The 20,175-nt window shown below is 39.0% G+C and overlaps 1 protein-coding gene across 10 annotated transcripts in view; it reads right to left on the reverse strand.

Moving 5' to 3' along the window:
• The window catches only part of IPCEF1 (interaction protein for cytohesin exchange factors 1), a 182,833-nt gene that overhangs the window by 69,200 nt on the left and 93,458 nt on the right, over positions 1 to 20,175 (reverse strand). For 5 of the 10 annotated variants that reach the window (XM_019831406.2, XM_019831409.3, XM_045058254.1 and 2 more), the window contains 2 exons: positions 7,238 to 7,277; positions 6,433 to 6,602 (listed from right to left, as the gene is read on the reverse strand). In XM_019831406.2, coding sequence (XP_019686965.1) covers positions 6,433 to 6,602; positions 7,238 to 7,277 — 210 coding nt within the window. Of the gene's footprint in view, positions 1 to 6,432; positions 6,603 to 6,677; positions 6,911 to 6,970; positions 7,212 to 7,237; positions 7,278 to 20,175 lie in introns of those variants that run through there. The other 5 variants (XM_045058256.1, XM_019831408.2, XM_019831410.2 and 2 more) reach the window with 5 other exon arrangements.

The following is a 20,175-nucleotide window of genomic DNA, read 5'->3' on the forward strand; positions in this document are numbered from 1 at the left end:
TATCTACTCCTGAAAAGTAGCTTCTGAAAACTCCTTTCTACTCCAATATATTCATTTATTACTGCTAGGTGAATACTTTCACTTGCTAATGAACCTGCAGTGGCTCCCTATTGCCTACTGGATCAAGTCCACATTCCTGCACCATGCATTTGATGCCCCCATTTACTGTCCCTGGCTACCTCTAAATGTGGACACCAAGCAGCCCGGGGAAAAGTGCCTGGCTTTGGTATTGGTAGATCTTATTTTTAAACTCGGCTCTGCCACTTACTCCTTATTGACTCTAAGCAAGTTACTTAAATTCCCTAAGCTTCAGTAAACTTCCTTGAAATATGGGAATAATAAAATCTATCTTGCTAGGTTATGGGAATTCAATATAATACCTAACAGTGGGTTGGTACAGTTCATTTATATTTTCATTCCTTTGTTCACATATTCCCTTGGACTGGAATGCCCATCCCTCTACTCTCCTTGGGGGTAGGGGTCGGGGGAGGGGAAACTGTCTTCCAAGATGGATCTTAAGAGAATCTTCTCCCTGAAGATATTCTACAGTCACTGAAATGCACAGAAATAATGTTTTCTGATTGGTGAAAACTATGTTTACCTAGTAAAGGAAATCTTTGACCAGGAAAATCACACAGCTTTGGAAAAAATAATTAAAAAAAAAAAAAAACACCTTCTTAGATAGTAAAAAAAGAGAGAGGGGGAAGAAAGAGAGGAAAAAAAAGAGAAATTAAAAAAAAATCACTGGGACAGAAGTCCTTCACATTTGGCCCAAAATATTTTCCTTCTTCCCAGAATTTACAGAATTGATCTGTACTGTCAATCTCAGAGCCGCTTTTTTTCACAAATCTTTCTTTGATTATGTCACTTACATAGCTCTCTCTCCTCCGCCCATCTAGAAGCCATTAATAGAAAGAAGAAATGCAGTCCCTTATTTTTTTAATCCTGTACTGACATTTACAACTGTTGGCCCAAATTATTAAGACCTCACTAATACTGGTAGGAGGATATGTATGTGGGTGGGGAGGACGATGAATAGGTTGGGGGGACGATGAGCTTTTCGTGCGGGGTTCACTTAAAAAGAAAGTATTTTCAATCTCTCCTCTATAAGTAACATTAAACTGTGCTTTGTAATTAAAGCCTAAATTGTTTAGGCAATGGCTCCAAGTTGATTATCACCATAATGCATATGTTCCCTTGATGGATTTTGATAGTCCACATACACTCCTAGATAATATAAGAAAATACATCAGCGAGATGATTAAATGCTCTCTGAACAGAAACATTTAAGAATTTCAAATGAGTTATATAATACACTTTACTTTATAATAGGTCTTGGGTATAAATAAAATCCACCATATATTTCTCAAGGAACTAAGCAAGATTTTAATTAAGAATTCTTGGGGTGCCTGGGTGGCTCAGTTGGTTAGGCGTCAGACTTCAGCTCAGGTCATGATCTCACAGCTCGTGGGTTCTAGCCCCCTGTCGGGCTCTGTGCTGACAGCTCAGAACCTGGAGCCTGTTTTGGATTCTGTCTCTCCCTCTCTCTCTGCCCCTCCACCAACTGTGCTCTGTCTCTCAAAAATGAATAAACGTTAAAAAAATTTTTTTAAAATTCTTGGGGCGCCTGGGTGGCGCAGTCGGTTAAGCGTCCGACTTCAGCCAGGTCACGATCTCACGGTCCGTGAGTTCGAGCCCCGCGTCAGGCTCTGGGCTGATGGCTCAGAGCCTGGAGCCTGTTTCCGATTCTGTGTCTCCCTCTCTCTCTGCCCCTCCCCTGCTCATGTTCTCTCTCTGTCTCAAAACTAAATAAAAACATTAAAAAAAGAAAAAGGAAAAAAAAGAATCAGGAAAAAGAATTCTTAGAAAAGTGAAATTAGTTACAGCAAAAGCAGAAAAATCTAAAACCTTAAAAATAAAAGATACTTTTAATGACTAATAACATCTTAAGGACCTGTCACTATTTCGTAGTACCACACCTGAAGGAAAACAGTAATTCAGAACTTTGCTTCTTCACCAGAGAGAAGATGTTGGTCCCAAACTTCTCCAGCTGTGCCTGGTGTCCAGGTGAAGTGTGAGAGTGCCAGAGGCTCCCTGGGAAACGTCTGCCTCCCTTTCAACATTTTCCACCCCAGCTGGATCAAGATCAAGTTGATCAAGATCACCAGACCCTTGTTTACAGCCAGTGGCCATGGTTAGAAATAATCTTTGATTTTTTATTTTTTTTAATGTTTTATTTAGCTTTGAGAGGGAGAGAGAGAAGGAGAGGGAACGGGGGAGGGGCAGAGAGAGAGGGAGACACAGAATCCAAAGCAGGCTCCAGGCTCCGAGCCGTCAGCACAGAGCCTGACGCTGGGCTTGAACTTACGAACCATGAAATCATGACCTGAGCCAAAGTCAGATACTCACCAACTGAGCCCCCCAGGTGCCCCTAGAAATAATCTTAAAATAATAGCCCCTAATACAATGTTACCAAGTGGGAGCGGCTGTGTGGCACCTACCTGGGACCATGAAACCCTACTGGAAAAATATTTTCCAGTAAAAGCAGTCCTTATCCCTACCATTTCTCAAGATCCCCACGGGAAACATAAATGTTGATGATTCCTAACCTTCATTTATTTCATGAGATCAGCAAATATTAATTGAATGCCTGTGTCAGCCACTGCACTAAAATATACTTGTGATCCTGCCTTACAGAGATTATCTTCAATTATAGAAAACAGCAAGCCTAACAAACATGTACAAAGGGGAAGAAAGGTATAAAACTAAGAAAAGTACAAGCTTCTATGGGTACAGGCAGAGGCGCCCTGATTTAGGTCAGAGGATAAGGCCAGGATAAGGTCAGAAGGAAGGCTACTTAAGCTAAAATCTGACTTCTAAGGAGGACTCAGGTCATTGGGATTGTGTGGGAAGAAGACTTTTGGGCATGGAGACAAAGCTTTTTCTGGGCAGAGAAACAGCATGTGTAGAAAGACTCAAAGAGAGTGCCAGCATATGTGATGCTAAGAAGGAATTAAAAGAAATTCTGTAGTTGGAGGCTGGATGGTGAAGGGGAGGGTGGCGCAATAAGAGAGATACAGGTCAGGAGACTCTCACAAGCAAGGAAAGCGATTTGTACTTTATCCAAATGGAAAGGGAAAACAACTGTGTGGATTTCAAGATTGTAAACAGCCTGGGTTGTTATGGCTGTTACACTTGAATATGGTTTTGTTAAGACCTGGTACACACATTCTTGTGTGCTGTAGCACATTCTAAGCACAGAACATGGGGTGTGAAAATGGCAGATGAGTATCTGGACTTGACCTTTCTCAAGGAAATCCGGGTAGTGCTGTTTGAAGCAGCAAAGTGTCATGAAGGGAGAAGGTACACCATGAATCAATCACTGGGTAATAATATGACAAAATAGGTGCCCAGGATGGTGAGGGTGATGTGTCAGAGAGCAACAGAGACCAACAAAGGGATCCCATGAGATAGATCACCATACTTTCGTATGAGAATTGCCCTAGACTTCATCTCTAGAGCTCTTCTCTCAGAACCCTACTGAAGACTGTCATTTATCCTCGGGTCGGCATGGGGTCAGGCCGGCAGATGGCAACGATTCTGGCTACAGAGTCAAAGGGGCGGAACGTGATGTTTTCCCCGCTTACTACTTGCATCACAGGGCTAGACACACAATCTTCCTGGGTCTCAGCCTTCCCAACTTTCCAAATGTGGTGACAATTATTACCTCAGAGGGCATTTTTGAGCAGTAAGAAAGAGCATGTGTGAAGGGTACCTAGAATATCCCTTGGCATCACAGTAGGCATTCAGTAAGAAGTGGTTCTTGCTGGGATGCTATTGGCTCCATTACCTCCCAGCATCAGGCCAAGGAAGAAAGAATAGAGGAGAGAATAAGAGGTTTGCTCATTAGGCATTAAGTGCCTTGGGAACTACTTTGTTGAATCTGAATTCCTTGCGTGGCAGAAAGTCAATAAATGTTCTTAGCTTGAGGACATGTGTTTGGTTCTTATTTCACAGTTGACATTCACATGGATACCAGGAATATGACTGCTAATTAAGTATTCATTGAGTAGCCTTTTTTCCTCATCACAAACATGTAATTAAGATGTCAGGGTATGCACGCACGCCCACTCATGTGGGTGTATGTATGCGTGTGTGCATGGAAAGAGAGAAAGTGAGAATTTGTCTATAATAGAGTCATAAAATTAGGGAGCTGGAGGTCCCTCTGTTACATGTCACTCGTTTATCAGGATAACTCCAAGGCCAGATAACAGTAAACTTATTCTCCATTCAATATCGCTCACCTAACTCTATTCAGGTACATGATTTGCTCCCTGAATATTGCTTTATACATCTGCATGAAAGCAAATGAGGATAGGGCACTTGAGGGTGCCAGATGGCTCTCTCCTTTACCTCTTTCCAATCTCATCTCAGATGACATTTCTGCGCCCTGTGGAAGCATGAGATTCCTAATGCCTAAAACAGGTAACTGTCCTCTAAGTTGCTGCTGTAAGAGAAACTTAAGCCAAATGAGCCAGTGAACCAAAACAGCCAAATCTGTAACTGTGTGTGATTCAGAAGGGGCTTCCTTTAAATTCTGTGAAGACGGGGACAGCACCAAGAACATATCTGCTCAATAATTTCACTGAGGAAATTAATGCCATGCCTCTGAGTTTGTTACTTCCCACAGATGTGCCAGGCTTGATCAATACCCATTCCTTCCAACAGCCTCTGGAAATTCCCAGAGAGCTATTGAAAGGTGTGTCAGTAAGTCCTCTCAACTTATAAAAGATGCAGATTATCACTGCCCACAACTACCCAAAAGCAAGAGCCAAAAATAATATGAAACAGGAGGAAAAAATCTGTAATGACCTTAATTCCTCCTAAGAAAAAAAGCTGTGTTCGTTTAGGAAAAATCCCCGAAGACAGAAGGTGCAACCCCAGCCCTAGGTTGCCTTAATTTGGGTAAAACTATTCCATGTTAAACAAGAGATGACGGATATACCCAGAAGGGGAGACGAGAGAAGGGAGATAGTGGGTACATGCATACTCCGCAAAGTGATTCTTTCTTGAAACCCTCCCAAATCTTTGATAAAGTTGTTACAGCTCACTGAAGCCTTAAATAAATATATATTTTACGGAACTCAATAAAGGACTTTGTACCATGTTTTGCATGGGGTGAAACCAAAGCAATTAGCCTGAGAACAGGGGGCTGGAGAGGGGTTGTAGAGAAAGAAGCATGGCGGGCTGGATGGGCTGGGGAGGGTGGCGCAAATGCTTATTCCAGAGCACTGGAGTTGGATTTGGGTCCAGTTTTACCAAGTCTTTACATAATAGCTGCCTAGGGGCATATGGGTAACAAATTTCTTATTAATGCCCAATGAATGTAAGTTGATCCACTAAAATCCACAAACTATATACAGCACCTCTATTACAGTCATGAAGTTACATGCTCTAAAGCTCTGTTACTTGAGTGATGGGGATCCACAAGCCATTTTAGAAGAATGGCGTCATACAGAAAGGATGGCTCTTGCTTAGGGGCAATTCCTAAGTAATTTCCCCTTAACTGCTTAAAGGATATCCATTGCTGAACTTCATTAGACCCCAAAAGAAACTCCAGCTCTCCTGAGATCAGCAATTGGCCACTGGGGGTTAATGGAGAGAATTCCTATATGAAAAGTCTCTACTCATTCAATATTCAACAACATCGCTGTCTTCAAAAATGTTGCTAGCCAGGAACGCTCAGCAAACCTTCTCATAATAACTTTATTTCCAGCCCTTCCCAACGGAAAACTAGCCTGTGAAGCAGACCACAGAAGCGTACCGCTGATTAAGGACAAATCAGGTAACTTTCTTTTCAAGTGTTGTCTGATCATCGTACTTTAATGCCATCACCAAGCATGCCAGGGAACAAGAGACAACAGTCAGCAAGGCAGTGCTGGTACGCAGATTAGCGACTCTAAAACCAACCCACCCAATAAAGGGCAGAGGAAAAAATAGTAAAGGAGGAGAAATGAAAATACATTCTCTGGACTGAATCAGTTTACACCCCTAACAGGTCTTAAAGCCGATTCCCCGTTTTACTAGAAATCTTAATAACAAAAAGTTTCCATATAAAGTGCTGTCCATATAAGTCTTGAAATGAGTACAATTTCTCATGGAAGAGTAGTAACATTCATAGATAGATAGAAGTTTGGACAGCCCTCTCCAACCAAAGATGAGTCAAGCAGGATGATTTCTGTCTTCCGTAACATAGAGTGCAATAGCCTTCCTATCTATTGGATCAGAAAAGGTTTCTAGAACTTATTTATCTGCTCTGTTCCAAGTTCCAGAAATAAAAATGAACTTTCCCATAGGAACCACCTGGTCCTCGGTGATGTTTAAGCCACCCTTGTCAAAGCAGCTGAACGGAGAGGAATATTGTAGACTCACCATTTGGTGGCTGTACCAGTAGAGCGACGTTCCCTTCAGCACCACCCAGAACTTTTTCCATTTGTTGCTTAGGAAAGTTCCTTTTTCTTTTTTCTTATACAGCCACCCTTGGCAGTCAGCATGTCCCAGGTCTTTACAGGATATCCTCCTCCGACTCATCGTGAAAAAACCTGCAACAATTATATGAGAAGGTAAATAACACAGTACCCTGATTTACATGACCAAGTGAAAGGTAACTTGTTTACCTCTTGAGAGCTGAATTTTTTTTTACTAAAATTTATGCAAAGTAAATGCAAAAAAAGAAAAGAATTAACATTTATTTTCTTTTTAAGCATTCATTTGGTGCTTAGAAGGTACAAGATATGACCAAAGAAAGAGGGAGGCTAATATGCAAGTGTTAGTCTAAGAATATTATTCAACAAGAATAAATTGAAAAAATTCAAATCATGAGCCTGGCAGGCGTATCGTTGTACTAACACAGCTCCTTTCAAAATAATAGCAGTCATTATGCAATAGATAGAGAAGGGTTAATGCCCACCTAAACACAGCTACTTCCCGACTCGGGTGCCAGCTTTTCTAAGCTTTATTGACATACCACGAGGGATTAATCCAAATGAACAGCATGCCGTCATTTCTTAAAATCGAGCCAAAAATAACCAAAAATTTAATCTGCCATGCACCTTCTGATATGAGCATTAAGACAGACAAAAAAATAAATAAATCTGATCCCAAAGAAGGCATCCGAGAGAAAACCCACACTCACGCACACGAAAAGGGGATAAAGAAACAAAAGAGATCTAATTACCTTGAGTTTTCTTTCTCTGCTTCTGACGCAAGGGAACCTGCTGATAATGCAGGAAGGAAAGAAAAGAGGAAATTTCTGATTGTGTTGTAACATTTGTAAAGAGAGAAGGAGGGAGGGGGTGGCAGTGTTTATGAGCAGGATGGAAGCTAAAAAAAACTCTCCAAGCAGAGCTAAAGGGGAGCTACTCGCTGAGGCACAAAATGTGCTAATTAGAATGGTATACGTTGAGCTGAACCTGAAGAAAGATACGAAGATGCGTAACTCGGCGTTTATCACTAATGTTTCCTGTTTCCACCACAGACAGTTTTAATGCTACCACTTCTGTTAGGGCAGGACAGTGTGCACTGAAGTTCTTAAAAATAATGAAATATTTCCCCTTTGACTTTTTTGTGGGTGTCAGAGAGAATCAAAAAACAGATCCTGCTTCTTCCCTGGCGATTTTTTAAATAACACCAATTAATTAAATAAACCGGGAAGCTAATTGCGATCTCACAATACTACGGGTTCGTATCAGATTGTTAAATCCATGGCCCTGCCCCCATCTAGGGTTACACCTACACCACATGAATTCAATATCCCAGAAAAAGAAGTCCCACAACCTCTTTTGGTGACATCTAAGTATCTATCCTCCTTATCAGGAAATTATTATCTACAGCCAGATTCAAATTACTCATTCTGTCTTTAAGCATCTCTGAATGTTTCTCACATGTTTCACAGAAGATAAGTTAATTTCAACTTCTATTTTATACTAGCTCTTCAGATATTCAAATCAGACATAAGATAATATGTCTGAAATACACATCTTTCACAATACATTTTAAACAATATGTGTAAGATCAGACTATCAGCAAACATAGATAATAAAAAAAAAAAGAAAAAAGCTTTCAAATGGCCGTGTGTGTGTGTGTGTGTGTGTGTGTGTAGAGAGACGTTTTAGATTAAAGAAGTTGCACATTATCTAAGCTGAATTTACTCATATATAAAAGATTTCATCTTTTATGTTAACAAGTAGAGAATTTAAAAATATTGTACATAATCGCAAAGCAGCTCTAATGGTTGACATACAATCTTACCACAACATTTTATAATATAGATGTTCCTGGCTAGTATTCTGCATACCTAACTATTGACCTAATAGCTATTGTGTATGGTACTACTATATGTTTCAAGAGGGAATATGATACAGGGGAAAGAGGGTAGGATTTAAAAATCCGGGGCCTGAAATCAGCTCCTGCCTGGGTAGCTGTGTTACCAGGAAAAAGTCAATTGACCACTCAGAACCGTTTCCTTGTTTGTAAAGTCAAGATATTTCTAATAATCCCAATATAAAGGTCTTACAGATTTTTTAACAAGGTTGTATGTGAAAATTATCTGAAAACCAAAAAACATTATATGACTATATATAATATCATATTACACTATTACTGATATAAGCAAATACTTTATTCTAATAAAAATTGCATCATTTTTAGGATAAGTGGGACTTGTATTTCCTTCAGTGACGATGATGAAGTCAGTGTGCTTAAATTATTTTTCCTGGGAAATCTCATACTGACTTTTTATTTTACAAATGTTAGAATACAATTTTAGTCCTGCAGGAATCAATCATCCTTGCGAGAAAAGGGCATAACAAAAGCAGTGACTGCCCTAAGTTTTAGGCAAGAATAGATTTATTACAGTCCTGACACGTGACAAAAATCTACGCGTATTGTGATGACAAGGTCTTCTCAGCACCTCTTCAACAGATATCTCCCACCCTGACCTGCATCTTGGTCTGAAATTCCCACCATTCCCTCCAATGGTCTCCTGGGGTCTTTTTACTAAGCAATTATCTGAGATCAGGGAAACCAAAAAAAAATATATATATATATTTTTTTTTTTAGCCCAAATATGTGTATCATTTGAATAGTTAAAACTTAGGTGAGTCAGGACTAAAGACAAAGGAGAGAGTAGGTAAATTTAGATGTGGGAACAGAGGCTTTCGTATAAGGTTCTGGCCCCAGATGACCAAGGTCAGTCACATTTAGTTCACAGAAAAAGAGCAGCTCTAAGAAGAACAAAGCATGGGAAAGTCACAAGAAGACAACTGTAGAGTCTGTAAAGGCGGGCACCATTGGGTCCTTCTCTCCTGACTGAGCACTAGTGAATCTCCTCCATCCACCCATTTTGAGCCCCAAATGGGACTGGGAACTCTCCAGCTCATCCATCCAACCCTAGGGCCGGCTCTAGAGAATGCCCAAATGAATCTATAGGTTTTACCTCAATTTTGCCCAAGACCAGCCCTTGGTGTTTGCTAGAATCTTGTGTCTGGGCTGGGTGAGGTCGGGAGTTACAAGCAGGACAATACCTCAAAGAGAGTGAACACTCAACACCAAGAAAGAATTGAGACCTTTTTAAAGGGGGGTAAAGGAGTTTAGTCATTGAGGACACTCTCCTCTGACAATACTTCCCCTAAGGCAAATTATTATAAAATCTGTATTAACTGTTAAAACTGTTCTCCCCCAACCAGAAACAGAGCACATATTATAGAAATAACAAATTTTAGGGAGTTTCAGTTTCACCTCAAATATGTGAATTTGAAACCTAAATTGGTTTAGATGAGAGAATGAAAACAATCTTCAGAACTTCAGTGAGTTTAAGATACATTTTACTCCTCACAACAGGAAGTGGAACCCACTAACTAGTCAGTTTTAAGAAGATGTTACATGTGGGTTTTTTTTTTCACTAGGTAAGTGAAAAAAAAAAGCCGAGCAACCAGTTAAGCAATTTATGAGATAGTTTTTCAATAGTGGAATTATAACTCATTATCAGAACAAGTGTCCAAAGCCTGATAAGATCTTCCCGTTGGGATGCTGTGGGTAAAAGTGAAGAATTATCCTAAATTCTGAGTTTGCACTAACTTGGCTCTAAAATTGGGGGGAAATTTTTCTTTTAAATATATATTCCCTTTTTACTGGAAAGCAGTACTTTAATTTTACAAAACAGTTACAGAAATTCATGTGGTTATTAATCAGTCAAAACACACATAAACATACAAAGGAACCAGAACAAAATATACAAAGGGACCTTCCTCTGATGCCTAATATGGCGCTAACACTCAGGTTACAGAGTAATTAGTCTAGTGACTTCCAATCTATATAGTAATTGTTAAATCCTGTGGGCACCATTTACCTCCATGATATATTGAAATTCACAGTAAAGTGGTTTGTCACTTCATGAAACTTCATAACGATTCTTCTGGTCTTTAGCAAAATTGTACAATGATATGCTAGTAAATGCACCATGATCTGTGGCATTTACCAGTTTCCATGGTGTAAAGCCTCACATCATTGTCAATTTCAAGCTATCAATACTTTAACCAAGGTACAAAAGTCCTAAGTATTTTAGTCAAGCCAATTCCAACTGACCGTGTTGTTAGCAACGTTTCTCCACGAACACCTTTCCCCCACAAAGATTGTGTCTCCTTCCTGGAAAAGTAAACTCAACTTTATATAGGGAGTTTTAAAGCTTTTAACTATTAAAATCTTACCAGAGAAAATACATGAAAAATTCACTTACTTTTTTTCAGAAGACTAACCTACCTTAAATATTACTCAATAATTCATATGAAAAAAAATCTCTAGTAGTAAAAACTGGAGTCAAATAATAGACATTCTAATAATAATAGGAACAGGAGATCATGACAGCTAGAAAATATATATAAAGCTTGTAGAACGTTCGCCATGTGCTAGGCACTACCCTGAGTCTTTTCACAAATACCCGGATTGAATCTTCACAATAATTATGGCCTAGGTGCTCCCCATCTTACAGAAGAAGAAAACTGAAGCAAATGGAGGTCCAGTATTTTGCCCAAAGTCATAGAAATAAATGGTAATGTGCAAAAGTTTATTTCAAGAACAAAACTAGTGGCAGCTTCTTACGATATTTGCGCTCGCTGTTGATGTTATATAAAGGAGTAGGACAGGGAATGTGAGTGGGACTAGAATGTGAGGGGAAGCTGGAGGCATAGAAGAGACAGAAGAAGGAATAAAGTGGGAAGACTAGGAAGAAGGGGGAGAAGGAGAGGAGAGAAGGAGCCAAAGAGAGGAGCTGGAAAAGGGAGGAGGGGCCAGAAGGGGAGAGTGAGGAGGAGGGAGAGAATGTAGAAAGTGAGGGAGAGTGAAATGCCAGGGAAATTCTGGAGTTTCTAGCCTAGACAATTGGATAAATGACAGCAATATAGACAGCATAGTTTTAAATATACACGTCCAGTAGTAAACAGCAAATTTGATGTACATATGAGGCATCTAAGTGGAAATGCTCTGTATACATTGTACTTAAGGGCCTAGGGATTTGGAGAAAATCTGGAACAAGACATAGAATTGGGAACCATCAACGTATAGAGAGTACAAAACTTGAGCTAGGATAAGATCAGCCATGTGTGCAGAACGACAAAGACTCCAAGTCAGAATCTGAAGGAGGCCCAATACGTTACACAGTAGCAACAGAGAAACAATCAAGGAGACTGAACATAACAGCTAATGAAAAGATACAGAAAATCAGAGGAGGGGTTGTCCTGGAATTGACCAAGAGATTTGTGGGGGGTCTTTAATTTTTTTTATGTTTTTGTTTATATTTGAGACAGAGAGAGACAGAGCATGAGCAGGGGAGGGGCAGAGAAAGAGGGAGGCAGAATCCAAAAGAGGCTCCAGGCTCTGAGCTATCAGCACACAGCCGGATGCGGGGCTTGAACCCACAGACTGTGAGATTATGACCTGAACCAAAGTAAGGACGCTTAACTGAATGAGCCACCCAGATGCCCCTTGACCAAAAGATTTGAAAGAAAGGGGAGTCCAAAACATCAAGTGCTGCCAGTGTAAAAAAAAGAAAGATCCACTCTCAGATAAATACTCCAGCCCAGAGAAACACATGCCCCTATGCACAGTGGAGATCACAGTTTGTTAATTGCACCATTGTACTGGTAATACACAACTGTAGAATGCTTACGTGTTTCGTATGTGGGTGGATAAACAGCCCCCTTTTCCCTTAGTGCCATGCTCTGTCAGAACTAGCGCTACCTGGGCAAAACAAATCTCAAAAACGCCATGTTGAAAATTAAATGCCTGTAATAATGCTATTGTTTATAAGATTGTTAAATATTGCGTGTAAATACTAAAGCTGCATGGGAATGATAAACATCACAATGTAACTTAGGGTGAATGAGAGGGAAATGGAAAAAGGAAGGCGTCAATAGGAAAACACGACTGTATTTGTATTCTATTCCTTTAAAAATAATAAAAAGTAACAAAGAAAAGAAGGAAGAAATATATACTCCATGAGTTATAATATGAATATTCTTTAACTTTTTGGATATATTCCAAATTGCTTTCAAGAATCCTACTTAGAATCTCCTGCAATATATGTTCAGTTCTCTGCAATTTAGAGTATATTTTGGGGTCCTATTTCAGAATGTCAGAAATCCTTCCACTTGCTTCTTTTTTTTTAAACTATTCCACTAGTTTCTGCTCTTAATTTATTATCCCTATATCTTTAAATTTCTTTATATTTACTGCGTTATTCTTGTTCTAATTCCTGCAGGTGATACTTATCTCATTTATTATCATTCTTTGCTTTTAATAATACATTTAGAGCTATAAATTTACATCTAAATTCTACCTGAATCTCCCTGGTTTTCAATTCTAAGTCAGTTCTCTCCACCCAGTGAGATATTCTAGAATGTACTTGTAAGTTTCCTAACTTATGAGAACTTTCTACTAATCTTTTTCTTTTTGAGTCCTAATGTCATTGCTTTCTGTTCAGAAAACACAATCTTTATGATATCAATTTCTTGAAATATGCTAACATTTATTTGTGACTTGCTACATAGTCAAGTTTTGTAAGCATTCAATGTAAACCTCAAATTTGCTAATTTTGTTTTCCAAATATCTCCTATCCCTATGTAAATTTTGTTGCTGGAGCTATAACTTTATTAGTATTTCTATTATTTTCAATCTTTCTGTGTGGTATTTCTGTGTGTGCCGTTTTTGTTTACTTTTTCTATTTCTTTTATAAACATCCTATAATCAGATTTTTACTTTTTTAATATGATTATATATGCCTCTTGATAGGTGTTTAATCTACTAACATTTACTGTAGTTTCATTTTGTGTTTTCAGTTTACATTTATTTTATTTTCTCCCTTTCTTCCATTTCCTTACATGGTATTCCTCTGATGCTCAATTTACTATTTTAATTTAGTATTTCTAAATTCATCATGAATATGTCACGTAATTCAGCACATTTTAACTCCTGCTTCGATGCCTTCTCTCTTGGTACTATATTCTAGATTTTTATTTTTCTGTTAAAATGTTATTATTATCATCATTACTCATCAATAGACAATTAAATTTAGTGCCATATGTTATCAATTTCTGTGATCACCTTTGTTTCCTTTATCAAATATCTGTCTGTTCGGTTCACTTTTCTTTTTCCTGGAGTACCTCCTCTAACAGTCCATTTAATGAGGATTTACAGGTAGTAAATTCTGAATGTTTATCTAAACAGTAATGTCTTCATTTTGCCATCAAAATTGAATGATAGTTTAGCTGAGTATACAATTCTTTTCACTTGGCACTTTGGAGCGTTTAATCATTTTCTGTCATTTATTGTATTGATGAAATTGCTATCAGTCTGTAATTCTTTGTATGTGATCTTTTCACTCTTTTAAGACATAATTATCATCCTTGATATTCTGTAGTTTATTACAGCGTATCTAGTTATGGACTTATTCTTTTTTATACTGCTCAATCCTTAGAGTGAACTTTTGATAACAGCATTTGTATCCTTTTTTAAGCATGGAAAATTAGCAGAAATATTCAATAATGCTTTCCTACATTTCTTTTCATTCTCCTCTTTTGCCACTACTATCAAATATATATTGGTTTCTTTTTCTTAATATTTAATCTGTTTCTCTCTCAGTACCACATATGTTCTGTATGTCTTTTAATTTGCCAATATTCTTTTTGAAAGGATCCAATGTTGAGTTAATACCATTTGCTGCACATTCTATTTCAAAGAATATATTTTCACTTCTAATACTTCTAGATATGTTTAAAACCCACTTCGTTTTCATATTTTTTTATTTGTGCCTGATAAACTTTCAAAAATTTTTCAAAGATATTTTGAGTTTCATACTTAAATTTTTCTGTCAGGCTTTTAAAAATTGATTTCATGTAAAATAAAGTCTCCCTTGAATTTTTATTGTATAGTCTATCTTTCTTGGCATTTTAAAAATCTATTTTGTAATTTAAGTTTACAGAATATGAGTAGAGAGGTTTTGTTTATCCATTCTCTTTTCTCTTCTCTTCTCTTCTCTTCTCTTCTTTTCTCTTCTCTTCTCTTCTCTCTCTCTCTCTCTCTCTCTTTCTCTCTCTCTCTCTTTCTCTCCTTCTCCCCTTCCCCTATTGTGCCCATGGCTCCCTTCTTATCAGTTTGCAGACTGCCTCTACTGGGTGTAGAATCAGTCCTACAATCATGTATTGAGGTGATCATAATGAATCTTGCATACCCAGTCACTAATCTAGCTGGTGACTAGGTTCAGTGTCTGATTTTGGGGCTGTGTTCCTGTCTCCCACTCCCTAACCTTTAGGGGGTTAATTGCCTAAGTCCAGGCAGGGGTTTGACGATTGTTTTCTCTTCATCTTTAGCACCTTTCTCAAGTCGGGGAGCCCCTGTTTACTTGTCACCAAGAAATGAATGTAGCTCTCATCATATTTAGGAGCAGTTTTTAATCCCCTTAAACTGGTCCAGGAGGCAAACTACTTGCTCCCTCCGGACAAGGTACCCATTAGTCCCATAGCTTCAGTCTTGCTTGCTGCTTTTCATTTCTGATCCTCAGAGCTATTACTGTATTTTTAACCTATCTTCGCTTTTTTGGTTTTCTCTATTTCTCTTTGTCTAGCATTGTTCTATGTTTACAACATAGTATAGTATCAGAGTGTGAACACACAGGACCATTACTGAAAGGAAACCAGTCATTTCATTGATAAGATTCTATCTTGAAATCACAGTTTGAGTGACAAGAAATTCCCTTTTCATAGTAGCCTCACTATGCCACCAAGACATCTATTCATTTCCTTTCCTGGCACCTTAAACTTTATTCTATTATGCAGAAATTTCAAGTATTTTGACAACTCCATACGTTTGAATACTTTATTCCCTACGCCATTTTTCATCTGGTTAATGCTTACTCATGTTTCTGACCCAAGTCAAATGCCACCTCATCCATGAAGTGTTCTCTGACTTTAGAAGGCAGTTAGCTCCTCTGATAATCTTACATTCATGCAGTGATATTTATTTGTAGCCACTGTAATAATTGCCTCATATTATCTCCCCAAAATCCTCATGATAGGTACTATTTTTATGTTCCTTTCCACAAATGAGGAACTTGATCTCGGTGAAGTTAAGTAACGTCTCCTTAGATCACACATAACGAGAAGCAGAGCCAAGACTGGACCCCAAGCCAGTAGGACTCCTAAGCCTATTGTTTAACTCTATGTTACTTGGCCTATTCTGTCTTCTATATCCCACCATACTTTGCTGATGGCTCGGCAACAGATATTATAATTTATGTTTCTATATCTGTGTGGTGCATACATGATGGTAACCCTATCCACCAGATGGTCCAACTCAGAACCTGTGAGTACTCTCAGGCCTTTCCTCTAGTTCACATGTTTATTCAATCATTACCCCTCTTCATTTGATTCTTCAAGTTTTCTTATCTCTTATCAGCTCCGTGCTTGAATGACTATAACTCTCCACAGACTCAATGATTGGCCAAGACTTCAAGACATAATTGATGTTCTTGATCATGTCATGACTTCAAAATCTAGCACCTAGCCCAATGCCTGACACAGAAAGGACACTCAATAAATATTTGCCAAAAGACTGACTATGTCCTATGTCGATTTGTACTTCACATGATGCCTTACTAGTAGTCCTGGCACATGTGGAGATTTAACAAATACCTGGAAAGCCATCTACTGCTTGATTACGCAGAGCTGAGAAATGCCCCCACTAAATAACATCAGCACAGTTAAGCAACATGAAGATGGCCCCAATACCTTTCTTACCCCCAAAGCAGCACATGCATAGAGAAAAGTTTCTGGTATTGACTGACACTAAATTTGAACCCACCTGAAGTGTTGACCCTTGATATTTCTTTGAAGGTAAAATAACCTTGTGCTCAACAAATCTCTACTTTTATCTAAAATACCGTTTCCTCAAAACTATCGCAGCTTTCTCCAGCATCCTGTTTTAACCATGTGCTACAAATAGTAAGAATCTGAAACCAAAGCAATAAGAATGCAGGGGACAAAAGAAGAGCACTGGAAAGGGGGACAGAAGTTTTCCAGTGGTAGTTAACAAGACCCTACCCGGTAATCTGCTCCCCAGACAGCTGTCAGGCACTGTTCCACCGGAAGTCCTACTTGGAACAGCAAATATGTGAAACAGCCTCCTAAGTTTGATCTGTGCACAAGGCCTGTGCACAGCAGCGTTGGCATAACGGAGTTATGTTCATGTGGCCTAAATGAACAAGCTGCCAAAATGTGAGCTCTTTTTAGTAAATCAAAAATGTGAAAACTAAATTCCTCACTTCATCCCCGAATATCACCCCAGCCCTGAGGCACACACGATGAGCACAGAGTTCAAGTGAGGGGCAGGCAGTTCCCCATGGGGACCAGAATCATGTCTAGACTGTTCACCACACACAGAACACAACACCCAGGCAACAAGTGTTCCGTAAGTGATGAATGCAGAGCTTTATTGTGAAGTAAACACAACAAATACCGGTTTGCTGTTAGACAAATCATCCCACAGATGACAGTCCAGGAAGCAGCAGATGAACCCAGCCACGGCACCAGAAGTAAATGTCCCTTCCCATTCAATGAGCCCGCTGTCCTCATGGAGCATGAAAACTGAGCAAAGTTACCATGATTCATATGCAGAGTTTTCTGTTTCAGGAACAAGTTTTCACTTGACATTTAGGCAATATTTAATAAAACAATTTTATTTAAAAGAATTCTTGGGAAACCACTGTAATAAGGTTCTTATCTAAGATGAATCTGACCATTTCCTGCCCACAAGAGCCATCCCTGAAAGTAAGAATTCTCAGAAGCTTTAGGTGAAAGAACTAAATATGACAATACAAGAGATGATGTGTAGCATTCCCTCTAACCCTTGTCGTCTTCACTAACCCTTGTCGTCTTCAAGGTAAGGCTGTTTTCCTTTCTCAGCTACAACATTGTTACTAAAATCTGAGAACACAGAACTTTCTTAATCAAGCCTTTAAGATTCGTGTATGCTAATCGTGATTTGTTTGTTTGCTTATTCATCTATTTCTTTATTTTAGTGAGAAACTAGTCATATCAGAAAAATAAGCAATACTCATTTAGTGTATAATACTGTGTTATCACCACAGCATGATGCATGGAAAGCCTTATAAATATGGAGGACTACACAAGTGGATTCTTAGAAATGTTTAGGGATTGTACCAAATCTAATGATTATGCTGTAGATTTCCCAACAAGCTATGACCCAGATCCTAGAGATGATTATGCTAATTCTTTATTTCAGGCCACGATTTGGTCAATTGTGGCTTTTGTTTATTCAACCCCCAGTTCTTGCACAATTACTCCGTGCCAAGGACCCAAGATTCAGAGGCAAGCAAGCTCTTACACAGCTTCCAGTCAAATGCAGAAAAGAAAGAATTGAACAAGGATAATGAGGTCCATATGGAAGTGCCATTACCCAGGATCAGGGAGTCAGGGGAGTCAGGGGAATCACCCCGCGGGTTGATAAAAACAAAGGTCCCAAGGATGAAGGCCTGAGCATGAAAGGCTCTAATACAGGAATGCAGGTGTGAACCAGAAGGCACCCACCACAGAGTGTTGGGGAATAACCACACTGAGTAGTAAAACCAACATCACACAGAACCTTGTAAGTTACATTTGAAAGTATGAGGTTTACCCAAAAGTCAATGGGAAGCCGCTGAACAGATGTCAGCAGGCAAGGGACACAATGTTATTTGTGTTTAAGAAAGTTCACTCAGTCTGTTGCATGGCAGGTGGATTGGAGGGGCAAGGGGGGTTGAGGGGGGGCAGGTGCAGAGGCAAGGATCCCAGCAGGGATAGGGAAGGGCAGTGTTGTGCCTGTGAAGACAAAGAAATACCAAGAAGATGAAACCAATGGAACTTGGTGAGTGAATACCTTTGGTTCTCTGGGAAGCTTTAGCTCTAAAAATTCTGTTTTTTTCAGAGGAGAGAAAAGGCTACTAGCAGATAATGAACAACTCAGCTTAACCAGAAAAACGCTATTCTACCACACACATAATAAAATCTCAGATGCTCAGAATCTAGTTTCTTGGGCAGTTTTATTGGCACAATTTACCATGCCAACCTCAGCAACTATCAGGTCACGATCAACAAAAGTGCCTTAAAAGTACTGGCCTTCACCCCCGCTGATGGTAAGTTCCCCATCATAAGCACCAAACAGAAGGCTCAGCACATATAGCTCAATAAACGTTAGGTTAGTGGAAATGAAGTGTGATTCGGGATGTGATTAGGTCAAATGTGTCAAGCCTACTGAAACTACCTAGCATAAAAATAGGTCTCCTGTGCTACATTTTATTTAGAGAACAAATGACAGCAGAAAATTGAACTAATTTTCTGAATGGAAATATAAAGTAGGGTAACCACTGAAAAGCAACTGGAAGAAATGCTTAAGAGAGATGTTTAGCCGTACCACCTAGACACTGATGGCCGCGAGATAAAAATAACAGGTAAATAGGCACATGAGGAGAGCTGAGCTGATTAAGTCTGGGAGTGGAGGATGGCTCATGAAATGAGAAAGACCCATAAATAGCCAGAGTTCCCACCAATGAGGGTAGAATCCACCTGCTCCCGGGTCCAAGGGGAAGCAGGTTACATATTGCAGCGGTGCTGGCTCTCGATTGCGGATTGTGTGGGTGGTAGGTTAGTCCTTTGGTAATCAAATCTTCAGTGTGCACCGATAGCCAGGGTTATACTCTACTTAAGATGTGGAGATTTAAACATGTTTCAGGTCATACTTAAATCTCCAGTTCCTACTTAGTACAGTGGGTGATAAATGATAGAGTCGGGACAGGTAATCGGTGAACTTTAAATGAATGTTTGAATGAGTGAATGAATTTCTTAAAGTGCTTAACTGCTCTCTTACTATCTTAGTTTCCATTTCTTCTTAAATATATAAGATCAACTCCTTCCAGTTGGAACACTACATTCTTTCAGTAGAAAAGGGAAATAATGTAAAAAAAAAAATCAAACCCTCCATTACTTTTCTCAAGGATCTAACCATTCCAGTTCTTCCTTTCCATTTCTTTGCTCTGCATAACATGTCCTTATCATCATACGCACTTCTTCTTTTTAAAAATTTTTATAAACGTTGGGAACTCTAAGCTTTAGTGTTCCTGACTATTTTACAAATCTGTGATGCCTGTCTTTTGCCCTTGACCACAGGACCTTCCTTGAACACCCTATACATATGCCTTCATATTTAATCTTGGCCAAGTCTCCCACTGCGGCCTCACTTATTCTCTTAGGTGTTCCCCTTCTTTATCTTCATCATGATTATTCACATTTCTATGATCAAACAACACCTACTCGTTTGTGCCCAAGGGATCACATTTGCCTTTTCCGCAAGTTTTAGATGGCAAATTTCCCAGGGTAAATAATGAACTATAATTTGTGTTTTCATTTTTAGTTTTCTGCAGTCCTGTCTCCCAAAGTTTCCACCATTTTCATCACTAGCAAGCTTTTCCTTCTCATTTAGAATTAGCATCAGAATTAAAGTGCTCTCATTGCTTTCTCTATTTCTGGAATAGGAAATTGTTAACAAAGCAGAGAATTAATCAGCTGCCTTGCT

This window comes from Felis catus, chromosome B2 (assembly GCF_018350175.1).
Source record: "Felis catus isolate Fca126 chromosome B2, F.catus_Fca126_mat1.0, whole genome shotgun sequence".
NCBI classification, from domain to species: domain Eukaryota; kingdom Metazoa; phylum Chordata; class Mammalia; order Carnivora; family Felidae; genus Felis; species Felis catus.